The 24492-nt window shown below is 29.8% G+C and overlaps 4 protein-coding genes across 4 annotated transcripts; 1 reads left to right on the forward strand and 3 right to left on the reverse strand.

Annotated features, from left to right (window-relative positions):
* Positions 1-211: 211 nt before the first annotated feature.
* On the forward strand, positions 212-913 carry LOC127240977 (agamous-like MADS-box protein AGL61). Its single transcript, XM_051259851.1, has one exon. It carries the CDS (start codon positions 212-214, stop codon positions 911-913), a length of 702 nt encoding a protein of 233 aa, XP_051115808.1.
* A 9295-nt stretch (positions 914-10208) lies between these two features.
* LOC127240979 (agamous-like MADS-box protein AGL61) lies at positions 10209-10898 on the reverse strand. Its single transcript, XM_051259852.1, has one exon. It carries the CDS (start codon positions 10896-10898, stop codon positions 10209-10211), a length of 690 nt encoding a protein of 229 aa, XP_051115809.1.
* A 4169-nt stretch (positions 10899-15067) lies between these two features.
* LOC127240980 (agamous-like MADS-box protein AGL61) lies at positions 15068-15775 on the reverse strand. The gene has a single exon (XM_051259853.1). It carries the CDS (start codon positions 15773-15775, stop codon positions 15068-15070), a length of 708 nt encoding a protein of 235 aa, XP_051115810.1.
* A 4191-nt stretch (positions 15776-19966) lies between these two features.
* Positions 19967-20656, reverse strand: LOC127240981 (agamous-like MADS-box protein AGL29). Its single transcript, XM_051259854.1, has one exon. It carries the CDS (start codon positions 20654-20656, stop codon positions 19967-19969), a length of 690 nt encoding a protein of 229 aa, XP_051115811.1.
* Positions 20657-24492: the final 3836 nt, after the last annotated feature.

The raw sequence follows: 24492 nt of genomic DNA on the forward strand, positions 1-24492 counted from the left end.
TATGATAAATTTTGCATCAACTAAAAGTAGAATTAGACTTTCTAAATTAATTTCCCTAAAATAAAAAATGTATAATTTCTAAACTAGTATAAATATTAGGGTTTTCATCCATTAAGAAACACACAACAATATTATCAATGCATGTTTCTTTGGTTTGCTCTTTTCTTGTGTAAAATCCTGCAAATCTACCTTCTTATCCATTATTGAAATCATGAGTACGTCTGGAGATCAATCTGGATCTTCGCAGCGAAAGCCAGGTCGTCGTAGTATTCCAATAGAAAAGATAGAAAAGAAGAGCAACCTTCAAGTGACTTTCTCTAAGCGTCGAGCAGGGCTGTTCAACAAAGCTAGTGAACTTTGCACTTTAACGGGTGCAGAGGCTGGTGTGGTATTGTTCTCGCCCGCTGACAATGCTCATTCATTTGGGTATCCTGATATCAACACAATTACCAATAATTTCCTCTCTCCGGAGAACATCAACATAGGTAATCAGGGGAGGGAGGGTCATGATTTGGCCCTGATACGGCAAAGTGAGCTAGATGCTTTAGCCCGACTGGAGGGGAGGGTAGCTGCTGAGAAGGTACGGGGTGAAGAACTGGAGAAGTTAAGGAGGGAGAGTATGATACCCTTTGGAGGCCCAGGCCTTGAGGGACTCGGATACGAACAACTCCAATCGTTGAAAGAAGCTATAACTAAATTTGGAAAAGATATGAAGAATATGACTGGGGAAATGCCCGTTGCTCCACCAGCACCAAATATGAGCATGAATTATCCATTTGGAATGGGAGTAAGCACCATGGTGCCATATAATCAATTTCCGGGACAAAGTGGCAGTGGCAATGGCAACAACAGCGGCAACAACAATGGAAACGGCAATGACAAAGGCAAAGGCAAAGCTAAATACTACGACTAATTAGTCTTGGTGGTTGGAAAATGTGTTATGCTGGTGGTGGGTTTGATGCGGCCCTACATGGTTGTGATAATTAGTCTTAAGTGAAGTTTTATTTTATTTTCAATTTTATAATAATGAGTTTTGTATCCATGTTGAAGACCTTTGACATTAATAAATTGTTGGTATTTGTTTTGTGTTTTTTGATTATGTTGTTGCAATTTATAATTTTTCTTTAAATATTATCATATCTTAACATCAATTTTTATCTTAAAATTAATATAAAATCCCACACTTTAGTTCTATTAAAATTTAAAAGTATAACAATAATTATTTTTGGACGAACATTTTCTTATACTTGTTCAAAGAACTCTGAAAAGTTTCACATGATTAGGTTCGAACTCTGCATAACTAGTTACAACTATTGAGGGTATTTGCTTGATTCCATAATATACGAAATGAAATGAGAGCGGTATCCAATTGTACTTTCATCTATATTTTTCATATATTCAAGGCTTCCTTTTTGGCTTTACTATTTTTTTCTTACAAAATTGAACATTCAACCCCTCGTTTCTATCAAAACAACACCTTATAATACACCACTTCTTTCATCTTAAAAGATTAAAAGATTTAAAACAACTAAAAACATCGAACCAAAATAAAATATGCATCTAAACACACGCAGAGAAAATCACATTGAGGAATTTTATTTCATGAAATAATTCTAGGAAACTTGTTCTCTATATCTGAAAGTATGGAGTAATGCAAATATGTATATATGTATCTATCCAACATTTAAAATCAAGATGATAGTAAGAATGCGAATGCATAATAGTTTTCGATAATTACAATACTCGAGCTAGCGGGGTGAAGAAATTTATATTGGGAAATAGTTTTCTGTTTTGAAACTGTATATCCTTTTGTCATATTGAAGATCGGATTGTATACATCATCTACATAATTCCTTAGAATAAACTTTCAAACACGGACATATCATATTATTTTCCATATATATCAATACAATTGAGTTGATCAAAGGCTGAATTTTGTTTATAATTTTAAGATATAACAGTAGATAGAGGAGAATATTGAATTATGCAATGAATTTGTTAAATCATGCAAAACATCCAAACGGCACCAAATTGCTTAATTATAGAGCAAATATCATTTTTGGTCTCATTCAATATCATAATATCAATTTTGGTCTCATTCAAAAAACTTTATTAATTATGATCCAACAAAAATGAAAATTGATCAATTTTAGTCCTGAAATGGTTGACTGAGACTGATAAATTTTCATTTGAGTTGAACCAAAATTGATAAATTTTTTTGAATGGAACCAAAATTGATAATTATAATATTGAATGAGACTAAAAATGATTTTTTCTCTTAATTATATTATTGAGTCAGTAGATTTATTGGAATAGTCATATATAAATACACAAAAATTATTGAATTCTGATGTAAAACTGTTAATGCCATATAAGAAAGTGTTGAACTCCTGCATTGTTAATCGATACACAAATTTTTGCTAAACACACAACACATTCATTGAATTGATAATATTAAAGCAATGTACAAAGAAAACACTAAGACAACTAAAATTTATTGTTAGATGGCATAGTTTAATTATTTTAAGGATTTGATCAAGTTTAGATACTTAAGTGAGTTGTCTAGTTCAATGCTTAATTAAGTCGCTCACTCTTCTGCTCTCCCGGAGTCAAGTGATCTTATTTGTGCGGACTTGAGAGAACTAATTCTTTTCATTTTGGTTCTAGCGAGCCAGTTCGAGTGAACTCCACCAAAGAAGTCATGCGACCTTTGATTTGCATGGTTTTGATGAAGTCTATCGTGTCCAAATTCATCGCCATAACACAGGGCCTGTCGTGACTTTCGAGAGGCGGTACGACATAATAATAAGGGCCGCTAAATTTATATGAATATTTTTTTTATCTATAATATAATATAAATAATATTAAAAAAATTTGAGGCACTAAGGATTTTAACTCAAGGTCACACCATTGTAGATCCACCCAAAACCACCAAACTACATGCGTTTATATTTACACATATCAAATATATTTATATCCTATTATAACTTTTGTCTTATATTTATCTCACTGGAAAAATATATCCACATGTTTACAAAAGCGGTTATTTATGTCCTTTACCCGCGCATGACACTTACACCATGCGCCCTTATGCGCGATCACATGCGGCCACACGCAGCCAAATGATAGAAATAACGACTTTTGCAAACATTTGTGATATATTTTGTCAGCGAAATAAATAAAGAACGAAAGTGATAATGATAGGGTATACGCGTAAGATATTTTTTGCAATTTTTCCTATCAAATATGTTCTATATGTAAAAGTTATACATATATAATATAAATATTAAATAGGCCTCCTATTTATATTGGGTTCTGGTTGCCTAGGGCCAACCCTGCCATAACCTCCCTTATATATCTCCTTTCTATTTGTAAAATTCTGTAATGTTACTATTGCAAAATAAATGCTTCAGATGCTATCTCCTCTAAGTATATGCAAACGGAAATTATGAAACTACGAATAGAAAAATAACTGTTATACGCATGGTTGCTCCATGATAACGACAACGGTTTCTTGTGAAGATGCACAAGACAAAAAAAAAAAAAAAAACTCGAAAGATTTGCTAACTTGGTTCGGTGTAAAGACTTACACATTGGAACGTAAATCCAAGAAACGCCTACTATAACTTATCATCAGGTTTACTAGGATTTCAAAACACCAACAAACTTAAAAAAAAAAAAAAAAAAAAAAAATGTTACCTTTCTGATCTTACCGTAACTCAAATATATCAACTCAAAATTTTAATTGAATAGGATCACTTTATTAAAGTTGTCAATTCAAATTTCAATAAGTTTGAATTTAAAATGATTTTGAGGGTTTATTTAATTAGGAGTTTATTAAATTTTCTTTGGACTTTTAAAAAGTCCGTGAATTTACGTAGATTTAGAAAATCTATAGACTCCACGGAGAGTTTGATTAATTTTCTTTATTAATTTACATGAATTTTCACAAAATTTATTGGATTATTTAATTATGTACATGAATTTCATAAAGTTGATAGGATTATATAATACTCCTACTTTTCATTGATTTATATACAAAATCAGTGCTGCAAATATATAAAAGCACAATTGCATATAAAACAATTATTAAAATTATTTAACAGAAATATCAAAAATCCATTACTTCCAAAAAATATAAGCATATTTTTAAAAAATAAATTTTTACACAAAAAATAAACATATATATAAAAATTTATTGTTTTTGTAAAAAATAATTGAAGTTAAAAAATTAGAAAATAAAAAGGAAAAATTAAGAAAATAAATAAATATAAAAAAGTGGTTCAAATCGGAACCGTCGGAACTGAAATCGAAACTGACAAATACAAACCAAAATCGTAATTTAAATCAGAAACGACCTTTCGAACTATTTCGGTAAGCATAACCGCAAACCATTGGTTTTCGATGAACAAGGGGTTTAATGTTATTTTTATGAAAGAAAATATAATATCTGGTTTATTTTCATTAGAACGACGAGATTGGATATTCTATGATTTCTCTTAATTGTATGAAGAATTTATCACTTCCGCTTAACAGTTGGTAAAATATAACCTAAATTATATTTGTGTCAAATATCTAAGGAAATGATTCTGTAACCTAAGTATAATGTGTCAAATATCTAAGAAATGATTCTGTAAACATATTTTAAATATCTAATATAATGAATAAACCATCCTTTATCTGCAGTGTCGCACAGGCATCCTCAAACGACGACCCTTCTTGAAAATAGCTGACTACGACATTCCTCATTTTCGAATAAATCAAATAACAATAAAATAACCAAAAATCATCCCCTATTTTGATGCTATCCATGATTTTTGTTTAAACCGCAACATACACAACAACCTAAAGCATATATGAAAATATTGCAAATATTGGATTTCTAACTTAGTACATTACACATTTTAAGCGTTCGAGAGTCTAGGTATATACCAAGCATTTAACCTAAACACTCATAGTGAACACATGTTGTAAATGTACATACAATTTTTCAACAATTTACGTTTGACACTTTAAAAGTCGTGTCCCAATCCATTCACCGATATATCAAAAGCCAAATTTAGACCATTTTTGAAACATAAAAACTTTATATTTGTATAGGTAATTCCACTCTTGCCCCTGCACAATGATTTTTCAAATGAATTATTAAAATATATAAATGCATTCATTGAAATCTACTACATGTAAGATTTTCAAATTGAATTCATAGCATCGTACCAGGAGGGTTTTGGGTGTGTTACGTGACGTAGATTCTTTGGACTTTATTTCCATTATGATTGAAGACTTATGTACTAAGTCTCTAGTCAACTCCATAGTTAATTTAGCCATAAGTTACACTGAGACTGTATATGGACTACAATAACTACACCGTTTGTAATAAATTCTCGTACCATACCATGTCTCATAGCCACTTGTCGATTGTAAGCTTTAGACATAATAACTTCAGTGTCACAGTGTACCTAAATGAGGGGTATCGGTTTTGACCATAATGGAATCTCACAAATAAGTTTCGAAACCATTATGCTTCGTTACCAGTCGCGGCTAATGCAATGAATTTAGATTTAAGATGTCGAGGCAGTAATAACAAATATGCCCATTTCGCAGTATCGCCAAGTGCTGCAGAAAGAGCAACTGTAGGGGCCAGCGAAGAAGAGCCCTCCAAGACAGCTCCCAAACGCTAAAAACAGCGACACCGACAAAAACTCTGACTCCGCCATCAATAAACTCTGATCGAACTATACGAGAAGATAAGAAGGATGAGGAGGAAAAGGTTTACAAGGAGCAACATGCTCGGCTGCTCGCTGAATTTGAAAGATGAGAGAGAGAGCAACAACGCAAGTGTAATAAGAAGAGGGCGAAGGTACTGGTGAAATTATTGAAATGGTGGAAGCCGCTGACCCAATGCCAGACAGCGAGAGCGTGAAATATTCATCTTGGCAAAGCACTTACCGGTCTTGAATATCAGCGGTACCCGCAAGAGAAATCTGTCTACCCATAACAAAAATTGAAAGACTTGTTGATAAATGGTGTGTACATAGACTCCTTGATTGTGATAGGAACCGATGAAAGATTTGATAATTCAAAAGGCAAATGCAAAGTGTATTTGAAATGAGTGACCTTGCTCTCATAATATCTTGGAATTGAGGTTTACTAAAGTAGCGGTGAGATAATGATTGATCAAAGAGGGTATGCATAGAAAATTGCAACGCAGCAGGAATGGAATGCTATAATCCGTCAAAGTATCCTATAGAACCAAGATTAAATTTATCGAAGGGTGAAGAAGGTGTACCAATAAATGCAACTGAATATCGACACCTTATTGGGAGCCTAATATATCTCACTCATACTAGACCAAATCTTGGATACTTGGTAGAATTTGTGAGTAGGTATATAAAATCACCAAATGAAAGTCACTTTAAGGCACCTAAACAAATTTTGAGATATATTGCTGGACGACCAATAATGGACTTGTTTATCATTTTGGAAGTGATGGAAGACTGCTTGGGTACATTGATAGTAGTCATGACATGGATCTTGAAGATCGTAAGAGTACAAAATCAATGACATTTATTTTTTCTCTGAAAATATTATCACTTGGTGCTCACAACGCAACGTCCGGTGTCACTCTTCTCCTGCAAAGCTGAATTCATTGCTGAACATTGGCAACATGTCAAGCATTGGGGTTACATAATTTTTTGGTGGATTTGACTGGTTGGAAAGGTCAATTTGTTAATTTGTACATAAGATAACAAGTCCACTATATCCTAAAAAAAGAATCCAGTATTTCACAGTAGAAGTAAGCATATTGACACAAAATTTCATTTTGTTCGAGAATGAATTCAAGATGGCTGTGTGTAACATTGGCATTGTGTCAAGCACTTTGGTTACATAATTTTTTGGTGGATTTGACTGGATGGAAAGGTCAATTTGTTAAGTTGTAGTAGATAATAAGTCCACTATATCCTAAAAAAAAAAAAATCCGGTATTTCACGGTAGAACTAAGCATATTGACACAAAATTTCATTTCCTTCGAGAATGCATTGAAGTTGGCTCCGTCTGTGTGCAACATGTGACTGGAGAAAAACAAAAAGTTTATTTCTAAACTAAGGCATTGCAAGGGTGAAATTTTTTGAGATGTGGCACTCTATAGGGATTAAAGTGTACTTGCAGACAAAAAGAAGAATTAGGGAGAGTATTGAAAGTACTCCCTCAGTCTTATCATTTTCATTTTAGATTGTTTCATAACAAATAATATTTTTTTATATTTAGTAAATTTTACTAATATAATACATATATAACCAATAAATTTAATTAACTTTATAACATATAACATCATATTCTTATCTCAGTGTCTCTCTCCTTAATAAATAAATATCATTATCTATATTTAAAACACTCTTTTATAAAATTACTTTATGTTAATCATACTTATTCGTATTATATAAGTTTTTACTCTCTACAAAATATGTGATATTCATATTACATATATTTTATTTAGATATAATTTTCAAAATATTTAAATACGTATTCTAAAATTTTTAATCGTATATATTATTTCTTATTTTAAGATTATGAAAATACATCTTCTATAAAATAAAATAAAAAATAATATTATAATTTATTTATTTTTATTATTATTATTAACTACTTAAAACACCCGAAAAATCGTTTCCTTAATCAAATGTATCATTTCAGGTGGGACAAATGTCGTAATTTTAACTGCTGAAAAAATTTATATTTATATTAAATTGGATAAGAATAGGTATTGCACCTTTTCATTTTAGTTTTCTTTAAATGGATAAGTTTCCTTGTCATTATAAAATTGGATAAGTTTCTAGTAGAAATGATTATCGATTGATTTATTTACTTGGATCGGATAACATCATATTTATGTTATAATTATGGCAGCCGATCTGGTGGTGCTGATACAATATTTTTCAACACCTTGCTAAATTCACATATTTTGTTATTATATCTACATATGAGGAATATAGATATGAGATTAATTATTTTGATATTAATGATATGGAAACTTCATAAATCTATAGAAATATATAGGATTTCACTGAATTCTCAAAATTTGGGTGTATTTAATCAATATTTCTAAAGGTCTTGTAAAATTTCGGTGCATTCAACAAATTTTTAGAAACTTTTTAAAATTTTGAACTATTCAATACAGAATTTAAAAAATTTCAAAAAATATTTTAGACGTATTCAACAATCCACTTTAATAATTTACAAATCTTATTGGATTTTCTTGTAAAATTATTAATAAATTACATTGTATAAAATCTCTAGTAATAACATAAGATTTCAATTGATTCTCAAAATTTTAAAAATATTTTATTTTTATTTATATCGTTAATAACTATTTACTTTTTTAAATATGTATTTAATAGTTTATTGTAATAATATTAGTAAGAGAAGAGAAATAAAGATATAAATTAAAAAATTACAAATATTTTAAAATTTTATGTGTCTGAAATAATATCAAGAATTATACTCTCTATGTTCCTTATCAACGTATCAATTTGTTTTTTTGCATCATTGTATAAATGAAAACTTATTTAAGGGAAGAATAAAAAATTAAACTTGCTAAAATAGTTCGAATTAAAATCATCCGTTTCGATCGACCACCAGCATAACACATTTACCAACCAACATCGGCGCTAGGGTTTGCATCATGATTACAACATTTTGAAGATATGCTGAAAGACACAAGACTTAATCCTACTCTAAGACATATAAGTACTACTTGATTAAATCATTGAAATAATGAAACTATGACATCTAATAAAAGTTTTGGTTGTCCAAGTGTATTCTTTGTAAATTCTGTATTTTGTCACTTCGGATTCATTTTGAACTGTTCGATGTATATTATATGTAGTTCATTGAATTTGTTGCCGTTTATCCAAAATTAGTCTATCGATAATCAATGCAGGAGTTCAACAATTCTTATATGGCATAACAGTTTTACATAGAGTTCAATAAAAATTTTCTATTAGTATATAACTATTTTAATAAATCTACACAATGATTAAGCAATCTAGTAATACATATTTTTTGCATGATTTTACAAATTTCAAGTATAATTCAATATCTTCCAATATTGTTAAATCTTAAATTTATCAACAAATTAAACTTATTATCAGCTTAATATCTTTATATATGCAAGAAAATATGTTATTGCTGTATCTGAAAGTTTGTTAAGAATATTTTGAAGATATATCCATTTGGATATGTGCATTATTCTAAGGAAGTAGAGAGATGTATACAATCCGATCTTCGACTTGATGAAGGATATGCAATCTAAAAAAGAAAAAAAAAATATTTTCCAATATTATTTTCTTCACTTCTGCATATTGTATCTATGGAAGACTATTATGTATTTTTCCTATCTTCTTGATTTTCGATGTTGAATAGATGCGTACATACATATTGGCATTATTTTCAGATATATAAATTTCTTCACTCCCACGTATTGCTACCCAAAGTTTATCATGAAATAAAGCTCCATCAGAGTGCTTTCCTCAGAGTGTCTTTAGATGCATTTTTTTTTTTAAAAATTTTTTTATGTGTTCAGTTGTTCTGAATTTTTGAAAATTTTAATATGAAAGTGTGGGTCTAATGTAATGTGATTTTTATAATAAAAATAAGGTATTGGATGTTAAATTCTGTGAGGAAAAAAAAAAACAGTAAAGGAAAAATAGAAATGCCTTGAAGTTGAATTTATCGAAAGCATAAATGAAAGTACAATTGGACAAAACTCTCATTTTGTATATTATGGAATCAATCAAATACCCTCAATAGTTGTAACTAGTTATGCGGAGTTCGAACCTAGTTAATCATGCGAAACTTTTCAGGTTTCCTTGAACACGTGTGAAAAGACATTAGTCCAAACATGCAATAACAATTGCTATATTTTTAATGGAATGAAAGAGTAGAATTTTATTTTTTAAGATAATCATTGATATTAGATACGGCAATTATTTACAGAAAAAAATTATAAATTGCAATAACATAAAACAAAAAGCACAAACAAACACCAACAATTTATTAATACCAACAGTCTTCAACATGGATACAAAACACATTATACTTAAATTAAAAATAAAATAAACTTTCATTCATGATTAATTATCACAACCATGCACGGTCGCATCAAACCCGCCACCAGCATAACGCATTTACCAACCACTATGGTCATCTTAGTCGTAGTATTTAGCTTTGCCTTTCCCTTTGTCGTTGCTGGTTCCGCTGTTGTTGCCGTTGCCACTGCCACTCTGTCCTGGGAATTGATTATATGGCACCATGGTGCTTACTCCCATTCCAAATGGATAATTCATGCTCATATTTGATGCTAGTGGAGCAACGGGCATTTTCCCAGTCATATTCTTCATATCCTTTCCAAAGTGAGATATAGCTTCTTTTAACAATTGTAGTTGCTCGTATCCGAGTCCCTCCAAATCCGGGCCTCCAAAGGGTATCATACTCTCCCTCCTTAACTTCTCCAGCTCTACACCCCGTACTTTTTCAGCAGCTAGACTTGCCTCGACTCGGGCCAAAGCATCTAGCTCACTTTGCCGTAGCCGGGCCAAATCACGGCCTTCCCTCCACTGATTACCTATGTCGATGTTCTCTGGGGAGAGAAACTTTTCAGTAATTGAGTTGATATTAGGATGTCCAAATGAATGAGCATTGTCAGCAGGCGAAAACACTACAACACCAGCCTCTGCACCCGTCAACGTGCAAAGTTCGCTAGCTTTTTTGAAAAGCCCTGCTCGACGCTTAGAGAAAGTCACTTGAAGATTGTTCTTCTTTTCTATCTTTTCCATTGGGATACGGCGACGGCCAAGCTTTCGCTGCGAAGATCCAGATTGATCTCCTGATGTACTCATGTTGTCAAAGATAGGCAAGAAGGGTAGATTTGCAAGATTTTAGACAATAAAATTGCAAACCACATAAACATGCATGAGTAATATTGGTGTGTGTTTTTTAATTGATGTATATCCTTATATTTATACTAGTTCAAGCATCTTACATTTTTTATTTTAGGAAAATTGAATTGAAGACCTAATTCTACTTTTAGTTGATGCAGAGTTTATCATAATAATAAAATTACTATTTCTATTAATGGCTAATTAGTTTTGGATATATGATTTATCCAAATATTTGATAGAAAATCTCAGTGTTCAATAGCATTATAATATTGTGATAATATTAATTTTTATTTTGATTTGTTCAATTGATTTTGTTTTTTTTAAATCTTATTACATAATATTTATTTTCCATTTAAATTATACATTAAATAACTAGTTTTATTTCTTCAAACTTCAAAAATAAATTAAAATAAAATAGGGAAATATAGCACAAATAAATGTACCTTAGTGCTGCCTTCATTTTTAAGAAAAAGAAAATCAATAGTGGGCTTTTACTGGGCTTACATTTTAAAGTTATTTTGAATTTAAAAATTTAAGGTGAAGAATTATCATTAGGTACTATATTATTTTTGGTGGAAATATGAAACTTCATAATATATTGAATAATACTAAAACGAAAACAAATATGCCAACAAACTTTTTAAAATATGAAATTGAATTTAGTAAATTGAGAGAGTACATAGCACAACCTATAAACGACAAAAAAGGACTTTAGTGAGAAAATTATAGCCCTAATATTGTTTTTGAAGCTTGGAAGTATGTTTTAAATATTTACAGTTTAAATATATATACTAAAAATAAAAATAATAAACTATAAAGATGCATAAGGTATCACATATAATTGTTTTTCCTTCGTAACATACAATCAAGAAATCATCAATCAAAAGCGGTTGCGGGTTCCCACGTTATAAAAAAAATTAAAGAAAATAAAAAAACTAACAATAGCTTGCGGTGATGTAGTGATATGATAGCCATGAAAATATACAACAATACTTACAGTGGAGAAAAGTTTATGAAGATATTTATTTAGCTCGGATTCTTCCCTTATTATTTTCCTATTTATAACAATGAATTTAATTTCATATAATTACGAGAATATCGACATAGATATTATAGATAAAAAATCGCAAACAAACATGTGAAAATGGTAAACATAAATTGATTTATCTACATATATACATTTATACAAAATTTAGAAGGTGTTTGATGAATCTCACAAGGTAAAGTTTATATATTTTAATTTGAAAATTCAACTAAGTTAACAAATAAAAATCCAAGAATGAACATCCATGTAATATATTTCAAAACAACATGGATATGTTTTCTCCCTTGGTCCTGCTCTCTTGGTTCTCGCTTTTCATATGCAAATTTTCAGTATACCATTTTTCATCGAAATATATGAGAATCATAACTCATTTTTCGTTCAAAATGTAAAGTCTTACGACTTCGCCTACTTATGTGTAAAGTGTAAACCTCTCCCTCTATTGCCCTCTCTGAGCAAGATATGTTATATGATAATATAATGATCCAATTTATGCCAACACATGCCCTTCCTGCATAGTAGGGATAGGAATGGGTTCTGGTAGACCCGGACTTGACCCAAACTCGCATTATTCGTTTGAATTTGGATCCAATTATTAAGTATCGGATCATGTATGAGTCGGATATTGTGATTGGTGTGTCCTAATTGGGTCTGAGTCGGATCTAGGGAATGATGAACCTTACTCGGATCCGACCCGACCCATACCTTATTAATATATTAATAATATTTATTGATATGTTAAAAGAAATTAAAAATAATTTTTAATAATATAATTATATTCAAAATATTTTTTTTTGAGTTTTTTTTATTTATTATTATTTTGTTATAATATTTTTGAATAAAAAACATAAATTTTGCATACATTGTGTGTGGATCTTGCTTCAGGTTCAATTTTGAGTAATGTTTTTAAGAATTGTTAAGGTATTTCAGGTCCATCAAGTCTTGAGGGGGTATACATTAGGTCAGGTTCGGATATAGTAAAAGTTTGAATTTGAATTATTGTTTAATGCAGTATAAATATAATGTTGATGTGATATTTTGAATAGAAATTTAACTTTAGAATAATATAAAAAAAACATAGTTATTTGATTGATATTTTTGGTGAAAAAAAATTAAAAAAAAAATAGTAAAACTCTTGTGAGAAAACCAGAAGAGAACGGTAAGTTCTTTAAAATAAAAAGGGTATATTATGCTCATTTGTGTTTATGTTTTAATTATTCAATCTAAATATAAGTTAATCTAAGTGTATTTATATACATATATATATATATATATTGTTGAATACTTATCTATAAAAAATACATCCAACAACCAATTTAACCACATGTGTTCTACTATGTATATTTGTGTATTTCTCTTATAAAAAATATTATATTCAGCATATATTTTCTATTCCATACTACATGTACGCATAAAAATAATTTCCAAACTTAGAAATACTAAAAACAAAAAACAAAATCAAAACCAAAACTCAATTAAAAATTTAAACTCAAACCAAAACCAAACAAACAAGTTCGCATGACATCATTGGTGGAGCTCACTCGAACAAAAATTAAAATCAGGTGATAACTTTACTCCGGGAGCAAGTGAGCAACCAACTTAACCTTTGAACAAGACAATTCACTCAATATATGAACATAGTAATTAACTTGTTGATATTGCGAGATAGGTTGATTCCGATAAAGCAAGCAAGCGACTTTAATTTTCCTCGTTTGGGACTTCGATTACCATCAAACATAACAATGTACATGCGTATATGTGTATGTCCTGAGACTTAAAGGTATTATGTTTGTTTATGTAAGACTTCTTTTTTATGAAAATGTATATGTGTTAATAACAAAAGTTAAATAGTGACAAAAAGTAATACTATGAAGTCTAGTTAAATAGTTTCCTTGTCTTAGTCATGTTTTACTTGTACATTGCTCTATTATATTCTCACTTCAGATTTGCTGTTGAACCATGGCTTGGTATATTCAATATGTAGTTTAATGAATTTGTTGCGGTTTAGCCCAATTTTGTCTACAAATAAACCTACGCAAGAATTCAACAATTTATTCTATGAAATAACAGATATACACCAGAATATGTATAAATATGTATATATTGTCTATTAATATATAGCTACTTTAATTAATCTACACAATGATTTAAGCACTTTAGTACCGTACACATTGCAGAATTTTCAAAAATGTTCGTATAACTCAATATTTTCACATAATGTTGAATATTAGAATTATAAAAAAAACAAATCAACTTGCTACCAGCTTAATTATACTAGTATGTGCAACATAATATATTTTTCTGTGTTTGAAAGTTTATTCAGAATATTTTTTATAGATATATCCATTTAGATATGTTCATTATTCTAAGGAACTATTGAGATGTTTACACTACTATCTCCAATTTGATGAAAGGATATGCAATTTAAAAACAAAAAATTATTAATATATACATATTGACATTATTCCATAGTTTCAAATACAGAGAATAAGTTGTCCCGTAAAGGATGGTTTAGTGGCGTGGGGTGAACTCGTGACCATTTAATTTTGGATGAGGTGTTAGATGTTAAATTTTGAAGCAAATTTCGAAATGCCTTCGACTTGTATATATCAAAAATATAAATGAAAGTACAATTGGAAACAACTCTCATTTGGTATATTATGGAATAAACCAAATACAATCAATAGTTTTAACTAATGCGGGTTTGAGTTCGAACGTGATCATGCAAAACTTAAATTTGCAGGTTTCCTTAAACACATGTAAAAATAAATGAGTCCTAACAACAATTATTGTTATAATTTGAATAGAATGAAAGAGCATAATTTTATATTTTAATATAACAATTGATGTTAGATGTGATAGTTATTTAGAGAAAAATAATAGATTGCAACTACATAATAAAAAAAGCACAAACAAACACCATCAATTTAGTAATACGAACAGTCTTCAACATGGATACAAAACGGATCATACTTAAATTGAAAACAAAATAAAATTTAACTCATGAGTAATTATGACAACCATAGACGGATGCATCAAACCCACCACTAGAATTAACACATCTCAACCACCATGATATATAGTCTTAGTTGTAGCCTTTCGCTTTGCCTTTGCCTTTGCATTTACCTTTGTTATTGTCATTGCCACTGCTGCTGCCGCTGCCGTTGCCACTTCCACTTTCTCCAGAGAATTGATTGTATGGCATGATGGTGTTTGGCTTCACTCTAAATGGATGATTCATGCCCACATTGGGTGCTATTGGAGCAACCGGCATTTGCCCAGTCATATATTTCAAACCCTTTCCAAAGTTTGTTATAGCTTCTTTCAACAATTGTAGTTGCTCGTATCCGAGTCCATCCAGATCCGGGCCTCCAAGGGGTATCATACTCTCCTTCCTAAACTTCTCCAGCTCTTCTCCCCGTGCTTTCTCAGCAGCTAGCCTTGCCTCAACTCGGGCCAGAGCATCTAGCTCAGTTTGCCGTATCCGAGCCAAATCACGACCCTCCCTCCATTGATCCCCTGTGTTGATGTTCTCCGGCGAGATGAACTTATCGGTAATTGAGTTGATATTAGGATGTCCAAATGAATGAGCATTATCAGCAGGCGAAAACACTACGACCCCGGTCTCTGCACCCGTCAAAGTGCAAAGCTCACTCGCCTTTTTGAAAACTCCTGCTCGACGTTTAGAGAAAGTCACTTCAAGGTTGCTCTTCTTTTCTATCTTTTCCATTGGGATACTGCGACGGCCTAGCTTTCTCTGCGAAGATCCAGATTTATCTCCGGATGTGCTCATGATGTCAATGATAGGCAAGAAGGTAGATTTGCAAGATATTAGACAAGAAAAATGCAATCCAGAGAAACATACATCAGTAATATTGGTGTTGTTTTTTAAATGGTTGAATATTCTAATATTTGTACATTCTACATTTTTTGTTTTAGGAAAATTAAATTGAAGGCCTCCTTCCACTTTTAGTTCTTCAAACTTTATCATATAAATAATATCATTATTCTTATTAATGGCGAATTAATTTTGGAAATATGAATTTTCCAAACATTTGATAAAAAATCTTGCGTTCAGTATCATTATTACCTTGTGATAGTGGTACTTTTATTTTGAGCTGCTCAATTGAAAAAAAATTTCTATAAAATTTTTACTACATATTATTTATTATCCAATCTAATTATACATAAATAATTAGTGTTAATTTTTTAAATTTTCAAAAATAAATTAAAACAAAATAGAAAAATAGAGCACAAATAAACGCACTTAAATTCTGCCCTCATTTTCTGAAAAATAAAAATAAAAATTCAATAGTGGGCCTATACTGCACTTAGATTTTCAATTATTTCGAATTATAAAAAAATTTAGGTGAAAAATTAAGTTTAGATACTATATATTTTTTGTGGAAAATTGAAACTTCAGAATATATTGAATAATGATAAAGCTAAAACAAAATATTCCAACAAACGTTTTTGTTGTGAATTTTTATCCCCACCAGTTTTGAAATTCGAAATTGAATTTAGTAGTTTTAGATAGCACAAAACACTAGTTATAAACTATGAAAGGACTTTTTTAAGAAAATTACAGCCTTAATATTGTATTTTTAGCTTTAAGTAGGTTTCAAATATTTCAAAGATTAAATATATATATATACTTTTTTAAAAAAACATAAAGATACATAAGGTATTACAAAAATGTTAGTTTTTTCTTCATAATATGCAATTGAGAAGTTGTCAATCAAAACACACAAGAAAAACAAAAACAAAAACAATAGCTTATTGTGATGCAGCGCTGCCAAGTAAATATATAATAATATTTATAGTGAAGAAAAGTTCATAAACATATTTATTAAGCTCGGATTCTTCCCTTGTTATTTTGCTATTTATAACAATGAATTTAAATCATATAATTTCGAGAATATCGACATTGATATTTAAATAAAAAATTGGAAACAAACACGTAAAAACAGAAAATATCAATTTATTTGTGTACAAATATATTTATCCAAAATCTAGAAGGTGTCTGATGAATGTGAGAAGGTAAATTTTAAATATTATGATTTGTAAATTCAATTAAGTAAACAAATAAAACTCCAAGAACTAACATGCATGTAATATCTTTCAAAACAACATGGCTATGCTCTCTCTCTATCTCTCTTGCTTGCTAGCTTTTCATATCTAATTTTTCACTTTATCTTTTTTCATCGAAAGATATGAGACTCATAACTCATTTTTCATTCAAAATGTCAAGTCTAACGATTGCATCTACTTATGTGAAATTGTAAACTTTGCCCTCTATTGCACTCTCTTCGGGAGCAAGATATGTTATATACTAATAGATGGTCCAATTTTTGTCAACACATGGCCTTCCCGCACAGTAGGGATGGGAATGGGTCCCGGCAGACCCGCGATTCGACCCAGACTCGACTTATCAATTTCGGGTCGGGTCCAATTATTCAAGTATCATGACGGGTATGAGTCGGATATTGTGATTTGTGTGTCCTAATTGGGTCTGATGGACCTCATTTGGATCCTACCGACCCAATTAATATATTAATGAAATTTCATTGATATGTAAAAAAATAATAAAATTTCTAATAATATAATTATATTGAAAATATTTTTTTTGTTTTTTTTTTTTGTTATAATATGTTTTAATATAATACTTAAATTTTGATATATGCCACATGTTCGTCTCACTTCATGTCCAATTTTTAGCTAAATTTTTAAGAATTATTATGGTATTTCGGGTCTATTGAATCTTATCGGGTATACATCGGTTGGGTCCAAATGTATTCGGATCTGATTTTAATGATAGGTTTAACAATGTGTATTATGGTCGGCTTTCGGGTTTGGCTAGACCTGACCCATTGCCATCCCTATTGCACAGTAGTACACAAGGCTGCCCCGAACCTAGATACCATACTCCACACTATTGGAGTATTGATCAGACCAAGTACATAAAACACAAAATTTATCCGTAAAGACAGTGGGTTTAAAAAGAAAGGAGAAGTAATAAGAAGCATTACACTCAACTTTCACAAACATTTAATTGAAAGCATCTGGTGTGTTTGTACTATATTCCAAATAAAGATCACCATTATTTAGCACTCATGTTTCCCAATAAAATTATACTATTTTCTCGGATAAAACATTACATCAAGATACCATTTAAACTAAATCTCATGCTTAAATCAAAACCAAACAAACCCCATAAAATTTGGCACATAATCAATTAACATGTCAGTAAAACATGGGAAAGTAAACCACACAACGTGATGGTAGAAACTAAGAAATAGAGTTTCAAATATAGGACAGGTAGCGAAGATGCACGAACCAAGAAAAAACATAACATAAATTACTAACGCACGAAAAACCTAAGGCAACAAGGACAACACCTAGACGATTACTTCAACATGCAAGTAGCTTGCATTGGCCTAATCCTCCGTCAAGGTATGATTTACCTCTTCCATTTGTTGGTGTCTTTAGTCGGGAACCACTCAGCCTGATCTAGGTGAGAGAACACCTCTAGCATTTGCACATTTAGCTGGGGAAACTGTTGGGCATCAAAAGTGGAAGAGCCATGGAGGATTCCAACTTCTAACCTATTGGGTTTTGATTTTGGATAGTAAATTTTTGAATTTGAATTTTTTGTTTGATATGATAAAAATATATATTATGTGATATTTTAACTATAACATTAATTTTTAGAGTAATATAAAAAATTAAAAATAGTTGTCAATTTCATATATTTGAAGAAAAAAAATTAAATGAATAGTAAAAATTTTGTTAAAATACTAGAATAGATCAACATAAGTGTAAGTTGTTTTAAAATAACATGGGTATACTATGCTCATTTGTGTGTATATTTTAAGTATTCAATCTAAATATAGGTTAATCTAAATATATATATTATGCTAAAAACTTCTTTTTGAAAAGAACATCCAAGAACAAATTTAACGATTTCTACACAATGATTTAAGAACTTTAGTACAGTACAAATTGAATGATTTTTAAAAATTTTCGTATAACCTAATATTTTCCATATTGTTGAATCTTATAAAAAAAATAATAATTCAACTTACAATCAGCTCAATTATTGTTATATATGCACAATAAAATATTTTTCAGTGTTTGAAAGTTTATTCAGAATATTTTTATAGATATATCCCTTTAGATATATATATATATGCTCAATACTCTAAGGAATTATCGAGACGTTTACACTACTATCTCCGATTTGATGAAAGGATATGCAATTTCAAAACAGAAAATTATTCAGATATAAATATTGGAAAAATTTTGTAGTTTTAGAGCAAGAGAACAAGATTCCCAAAATCATTTCATGAAATGAGATTCCATCAAGGTGATTCTCTTTGCGTGTGTTTAGACACTTTTTTTTTCATGTTTTTGGTTCTAAATTTTTTAAACTTTTAATTAAGATGAAAGTGATGGTCTAATGTAATGTCCTGTTTCTAATAAAATGAGGCGTTGGATGTTAAATTTTGAAATAAAATAGAAATTCTTTGGAATTGAATATATCAAAAATTAAAATGAAAGTACAACCAGAAACAACTCTCATTTTCTATGTCAAAATCAACCAAAAACCCTGAATAGTTGTAACTAGTTATGCGGAGTTTATTCTTTCTTGATCATGCGAAACTTTTCAGGTCTCCTCGAACACATGTAAAATGAAATTAGTGCTAACAACAATTATAGTTATATTTTAATAGAATGTAAGCGTGGAATTTTATATTTGAAGATAACAAACGATGTTAAGAAATGATTATATTAAAAAAAAAATTATAAATTGCAACAATATAATAAAAAACACAAACAAACACTAACAATTTATTAATGTCAACAGTCTTCAAAATATACAAAACTCATTATTCTTAAATTGAAAATAAAATAAAATTTCATTGATAATTAATAATCACAACCATATACGGCAACATCAATCCCACCACCAGCATGGACACATTTACCAACCATTATGATAGTCTTGGTTGTACACCTTGCCTTTGCCTTTGTTATTTTGGTTGCCACTGCTGCTGCCGCTGCCGTTGCCACTACCACTTTGTCCGGATAATAGATTAATAGGCACCCTGGTCCTTGGCCCCACTCCTAATGGCGCTGGTGGTGCAACATGCATTTCCCCAGAAATATTGTTCACATCATTTCTAAACTTTGTTATATTTTCTTTCAACAATTGTAGTTGCTCATATCCGAGTCCCTCCAGACCCGAGCCTCCAAGGGGTATCATACTCTCCCTCCTAAACTTCTCCAGCTCTTCTCCCCGTACTTTCTCAGCAGCTAGCCTTGCCTCGACTCGGGCCAGAGCATCTAGCTCACTTTGTCGTATCTCGGCCAAATCACGACCCTCCTTCCATTGATCACCTATGTTCATGTTCTCTGGGGAGAGGAACTTATCAGCAATTGAGTTGATATTGGGATGTCCAAACGAATGAGCATTGTCAGCAGGCGAATACAATATAACACCGGCCTCTGCACCTGTCAAGGTGCAAAGCTCGCTTGCTTTGTTGAACAGCCCTGCTCGACGCTTAGAGAAAGTCACTTGAAGGTTGCTCTTCTTTTCTATTTTTTCTATTGGGATACTGCGACGGCCGAGCTTTCGCTGTGAAGATCCAGATTGATCTCTAGACATACTCATGATGTAAATGATACGAAAGAAGGTAGATTGGAAAATTTTAAGCAAAGAAAAATGCAAACTAAAGAAACATGTATTAGTAATATTGGTGGGTGTTTTTTAATGGATGAATATCCTAATATTTATACTAGTTTAGAGATTCTACATTTTTTATTTTAGGAAAATTAAATTGAAGGCCTAATTCTACTTTTAGGTGATGCAAACTTTATCATATAAATAAAATTATAATTTTTATTAATGGCTAATTAATTTTGGATATATGATTTTTCCAAATATTTGATAGAAAATCTTAGTGTTCTAGTAACATTATGACACTGTGATAGTGTTACTTTTTATTTTGACCTGGTTAATTGATAATTTTTTCCTTTAAATTTTTTACTACATCGTATTTATTTCCATTCTAATTATACACAAAATAACTAATTTTATTTTTTTTAGAACTTCAAAAATAAATTTTTTAAAAAAAATAGAAAATTGGGCACAAATAAACTCACTTTAATCCTGCCCTCATTTTTAGTGAAAATTGGGCACAAATATAGGCACTTCACAATTTATTGAATAATACAAAAACGAAAACAAGGATATGCACCAAACTTTCAAGAATAAGAAATTGAATTTAGTAATTTGAGAGAGCACAAAGCACATGTTATAAACCACAAAAGATTTTTCTGATTAAATTATAGCCCTAATATTGTATTTGAAGCTTGGAAGTATGTTTCAAATAATTACAAGTTCATATATATATACTTAAAAAACATAAAGGGTGTGTTTGTTTGTGGGTTTTAATTTTTGGGTTTCGACTTTTGAATAGTAAAAAGTTGAATTTAAATAGTTGTTTGATATGATACAAATAGAGGTTGATGTGATGTTTCGAATGTAAAATAAATTTGTAGTATAATAAAAAAAATAATAATAATTTGATCTGATATTTTGGAGAAAAAAAGAATTTTAATAGTAAAAATATGTGATAAAATCACACAAGAACACAACTAAAGATGCATTTTCTTCGTAACATGCAACCAAGAAGTCGTCAATCAAAGGAAGAGGGAAAAATAACAGTAGCTTATTGTGATGTAGTGATCCCAAATAAATATATAGTAATATTTATAGTGGAGAAAAGTTCATAAACATATTTATTAAGCTCGTATTTTTCTGTATTATTTTTCCTATTTATAACAATTAATTTAATTTCATATATTTACGAGAATATCGACATAGATATTATAAATAAAAAGTCGCAAACAAACACGTGAAAATGGAATATATAATTGATTTATGTACAAATGCATTTATACAAAATCTAGAGGGTGTTTGACGAATGTGACAAGATAAAGTGTAAATAATTTTAAAATTCAATTAAGTAAACGAATAAAAACTCCAATAATGAACATGCATATAGTATATTTAAAAACAACATGGATATGTTCTCTCTCTCTTACTTGCTCGTTTTTCATATCTAATTTTTTCCTATACCATTTTTCTCCCAAAATCTCTAGAAGAAAATCATGGCTAGACATTAGCTTGCATTGTTGAGGAGAAATTTTGTTCCTTTATCTTTTTCAGCCTTCTCGGTTTGTGTATAAATAGGCATTTTAATTGTATAAGCAATCATCAATCAAAGTGAGTTTCATTCTAATAATCTTTTCTTCTCTCCATCAAAGGTCTTCATGCTTTGTTAGGTTTTTTTTCGTTTTCTTTCTCATTTTCCTCCTACGAAGTATTATCAGAGACATATCGGGCTTCTCGGTAGTATGGAAAAAATTTAAAATGCTCTTTCTTTCCAATACCCCCAACTCACTAAACACAATTATGAAACTTTGGGAAATTTGTATGAAAGCTAAACTTGGTGCACACGGTGTTTGGGAGAGTGTTGAGAATGGCTACACGGTTCCAGAGAATGAAGGAACTCTCAATCAAAATGAGAAGAATGAGGGGAGAACCTATGTAAGAAAGATCAATGTACTCTTACAATCATTCATCAAGGTTTAGATGATAATTTGTTTGAGAAGATTTCGAATGAAGCCACTTCAAAGTACTTATTTTTGAGTTATTAATTATCTATCACGCCAACATAGCTATCTCCTTTAAAGTACTTATTTTTGTGTGTTTTTACATTTTAGATATATACATATTATTGGTCACAAATTTGTTTATTAACAATATATACATATTTAATTTATTTAATATATACTAATAATTTTTCATCAAACAAATTTGATCTTGTCTATTTAATATCTAAAATTATAATTTTTTTTTAACATATTTGTTTATTTTGCATGTGACTTCTTGAATTTCATTAATTTGTCCATCAATTATTTTATTTTTTAGTTTTTTCTAAGACATTCATTCTTTTAATATATATTTCATATAAATTTTCAGAATTACCAATACATTTAATTTTATTATTTATATGATAACTATAAATAGTTAAATATTTGGTCATATTAATATCTGGAATAAATTAAATTAATATATATTAAATAGCATAAAACTTAAATAAAGTTATTTATAATGTAACTATAGGTAGACATATTTTTTTATGAAAATATACGTAGAACTAAAATATTTTGAATATTTTGGTACAATTATGTCATGATATTAAAAAATAATAATTAGTCACAATAATTATTGAATTATTGTATCCTTAAGAAACAAAATAAAGATATTAAAGATGATTTTATTACTTTTGTTGTTCATATAAATAGTTGTTTTGTATTTCATGCTAATGAAGATATTGCGGATGTTTTTGTTACTTATGTTGTGACTTTAAAAATCACCGAAATTATCAATGTCAATAGTTGTAACAATTTCCAATAATGGGAATCTTTTTGTTACTTGTACGTTGTACCTCAACTTAAATTAATCACGAAAAAATTCCGTGGCAAAATAGCCAAAAGACACAAAATAGAAATGTATTGGAAAATTTCATTAATCCGCCACTTGAGATAATCACCGAAAGTTATTTGTAATTTTTACTCATATATTACACACAAACTAGTAATAATAAAAATTTGTGATATAATTTTGTCACAAAATAGCTATCGGTGATTTTTAATTGTCATGAAATTAAAACCCACAACAAATTTCCGTAAGTATCATCCTTTTTCTAGTAGTGAACCGGGTAACTTTAAATTTCTTTGTTTCGGAATTTCATTACCATAAAACATAACAATGTACATGCATATGTATGTCTTTTCTGAAACTTAAACGCCGTACTCCCTCCGTCCCTTAACAATCTATCTATTTTTTCATTTTGGTTCATCTGATAACAAATATCCATTTTCTTTTTTAATAATTGTACTATCCACCTAACATTACAAATACATCTTTATATCATACAATACTAATAAGGTTAGTTTAGTCTTTTTACTTTTATTTCTACTACATCCTAATATAATACAATTATATTTAAAATTCCGTGCAAAAGACAAATGAATAGATAGATATGGGACGGAGGAAGTATGTTTGTTTACTTAAGACTTTGCGTTAATAACTAAGGCTAAATAGTTACATAAAGTAATACTCCTATTTTTAAGTATCTAAACTTGATCAAATTGTTGAAATAACGAGACTCTGAAGTCTAATAACAAATTTTCGTTGTCTTAGTGTTTTATCTGTACATTGATGTATTATTATTATCATTTCAGATTTGTTATTGAACCATTGCTTGATGTATTTAATATGTAGTTCAATGAATTGGTTGTGGTTTAGACCAATTTTGTCTAGAAATAATCTCAAGCAGGAATTCAACAATGTCTTATACGGAATACCATATTTACATCAGAATATATATATATATAATATATAACTATTTTAATAAATCTACATAACAATTTAAC

The sequence above is a fragment of the Andrographis paniculata genome, unplaced genomic scaffold (assembly GCF_009805555.1).
Source record: "Andrographis paniculata isolate CXL003 unplaced genomic scaffold, ASM980555v1 Contig80END, whole genome shotgun sequence".
Taxonomy (NCBI): Eukaryota; Viridiplantae; Streptophyta; class Magnoliopsida; order Lamiales; family Acanthaceae; genus Andrographis; species Andrographis paniculata.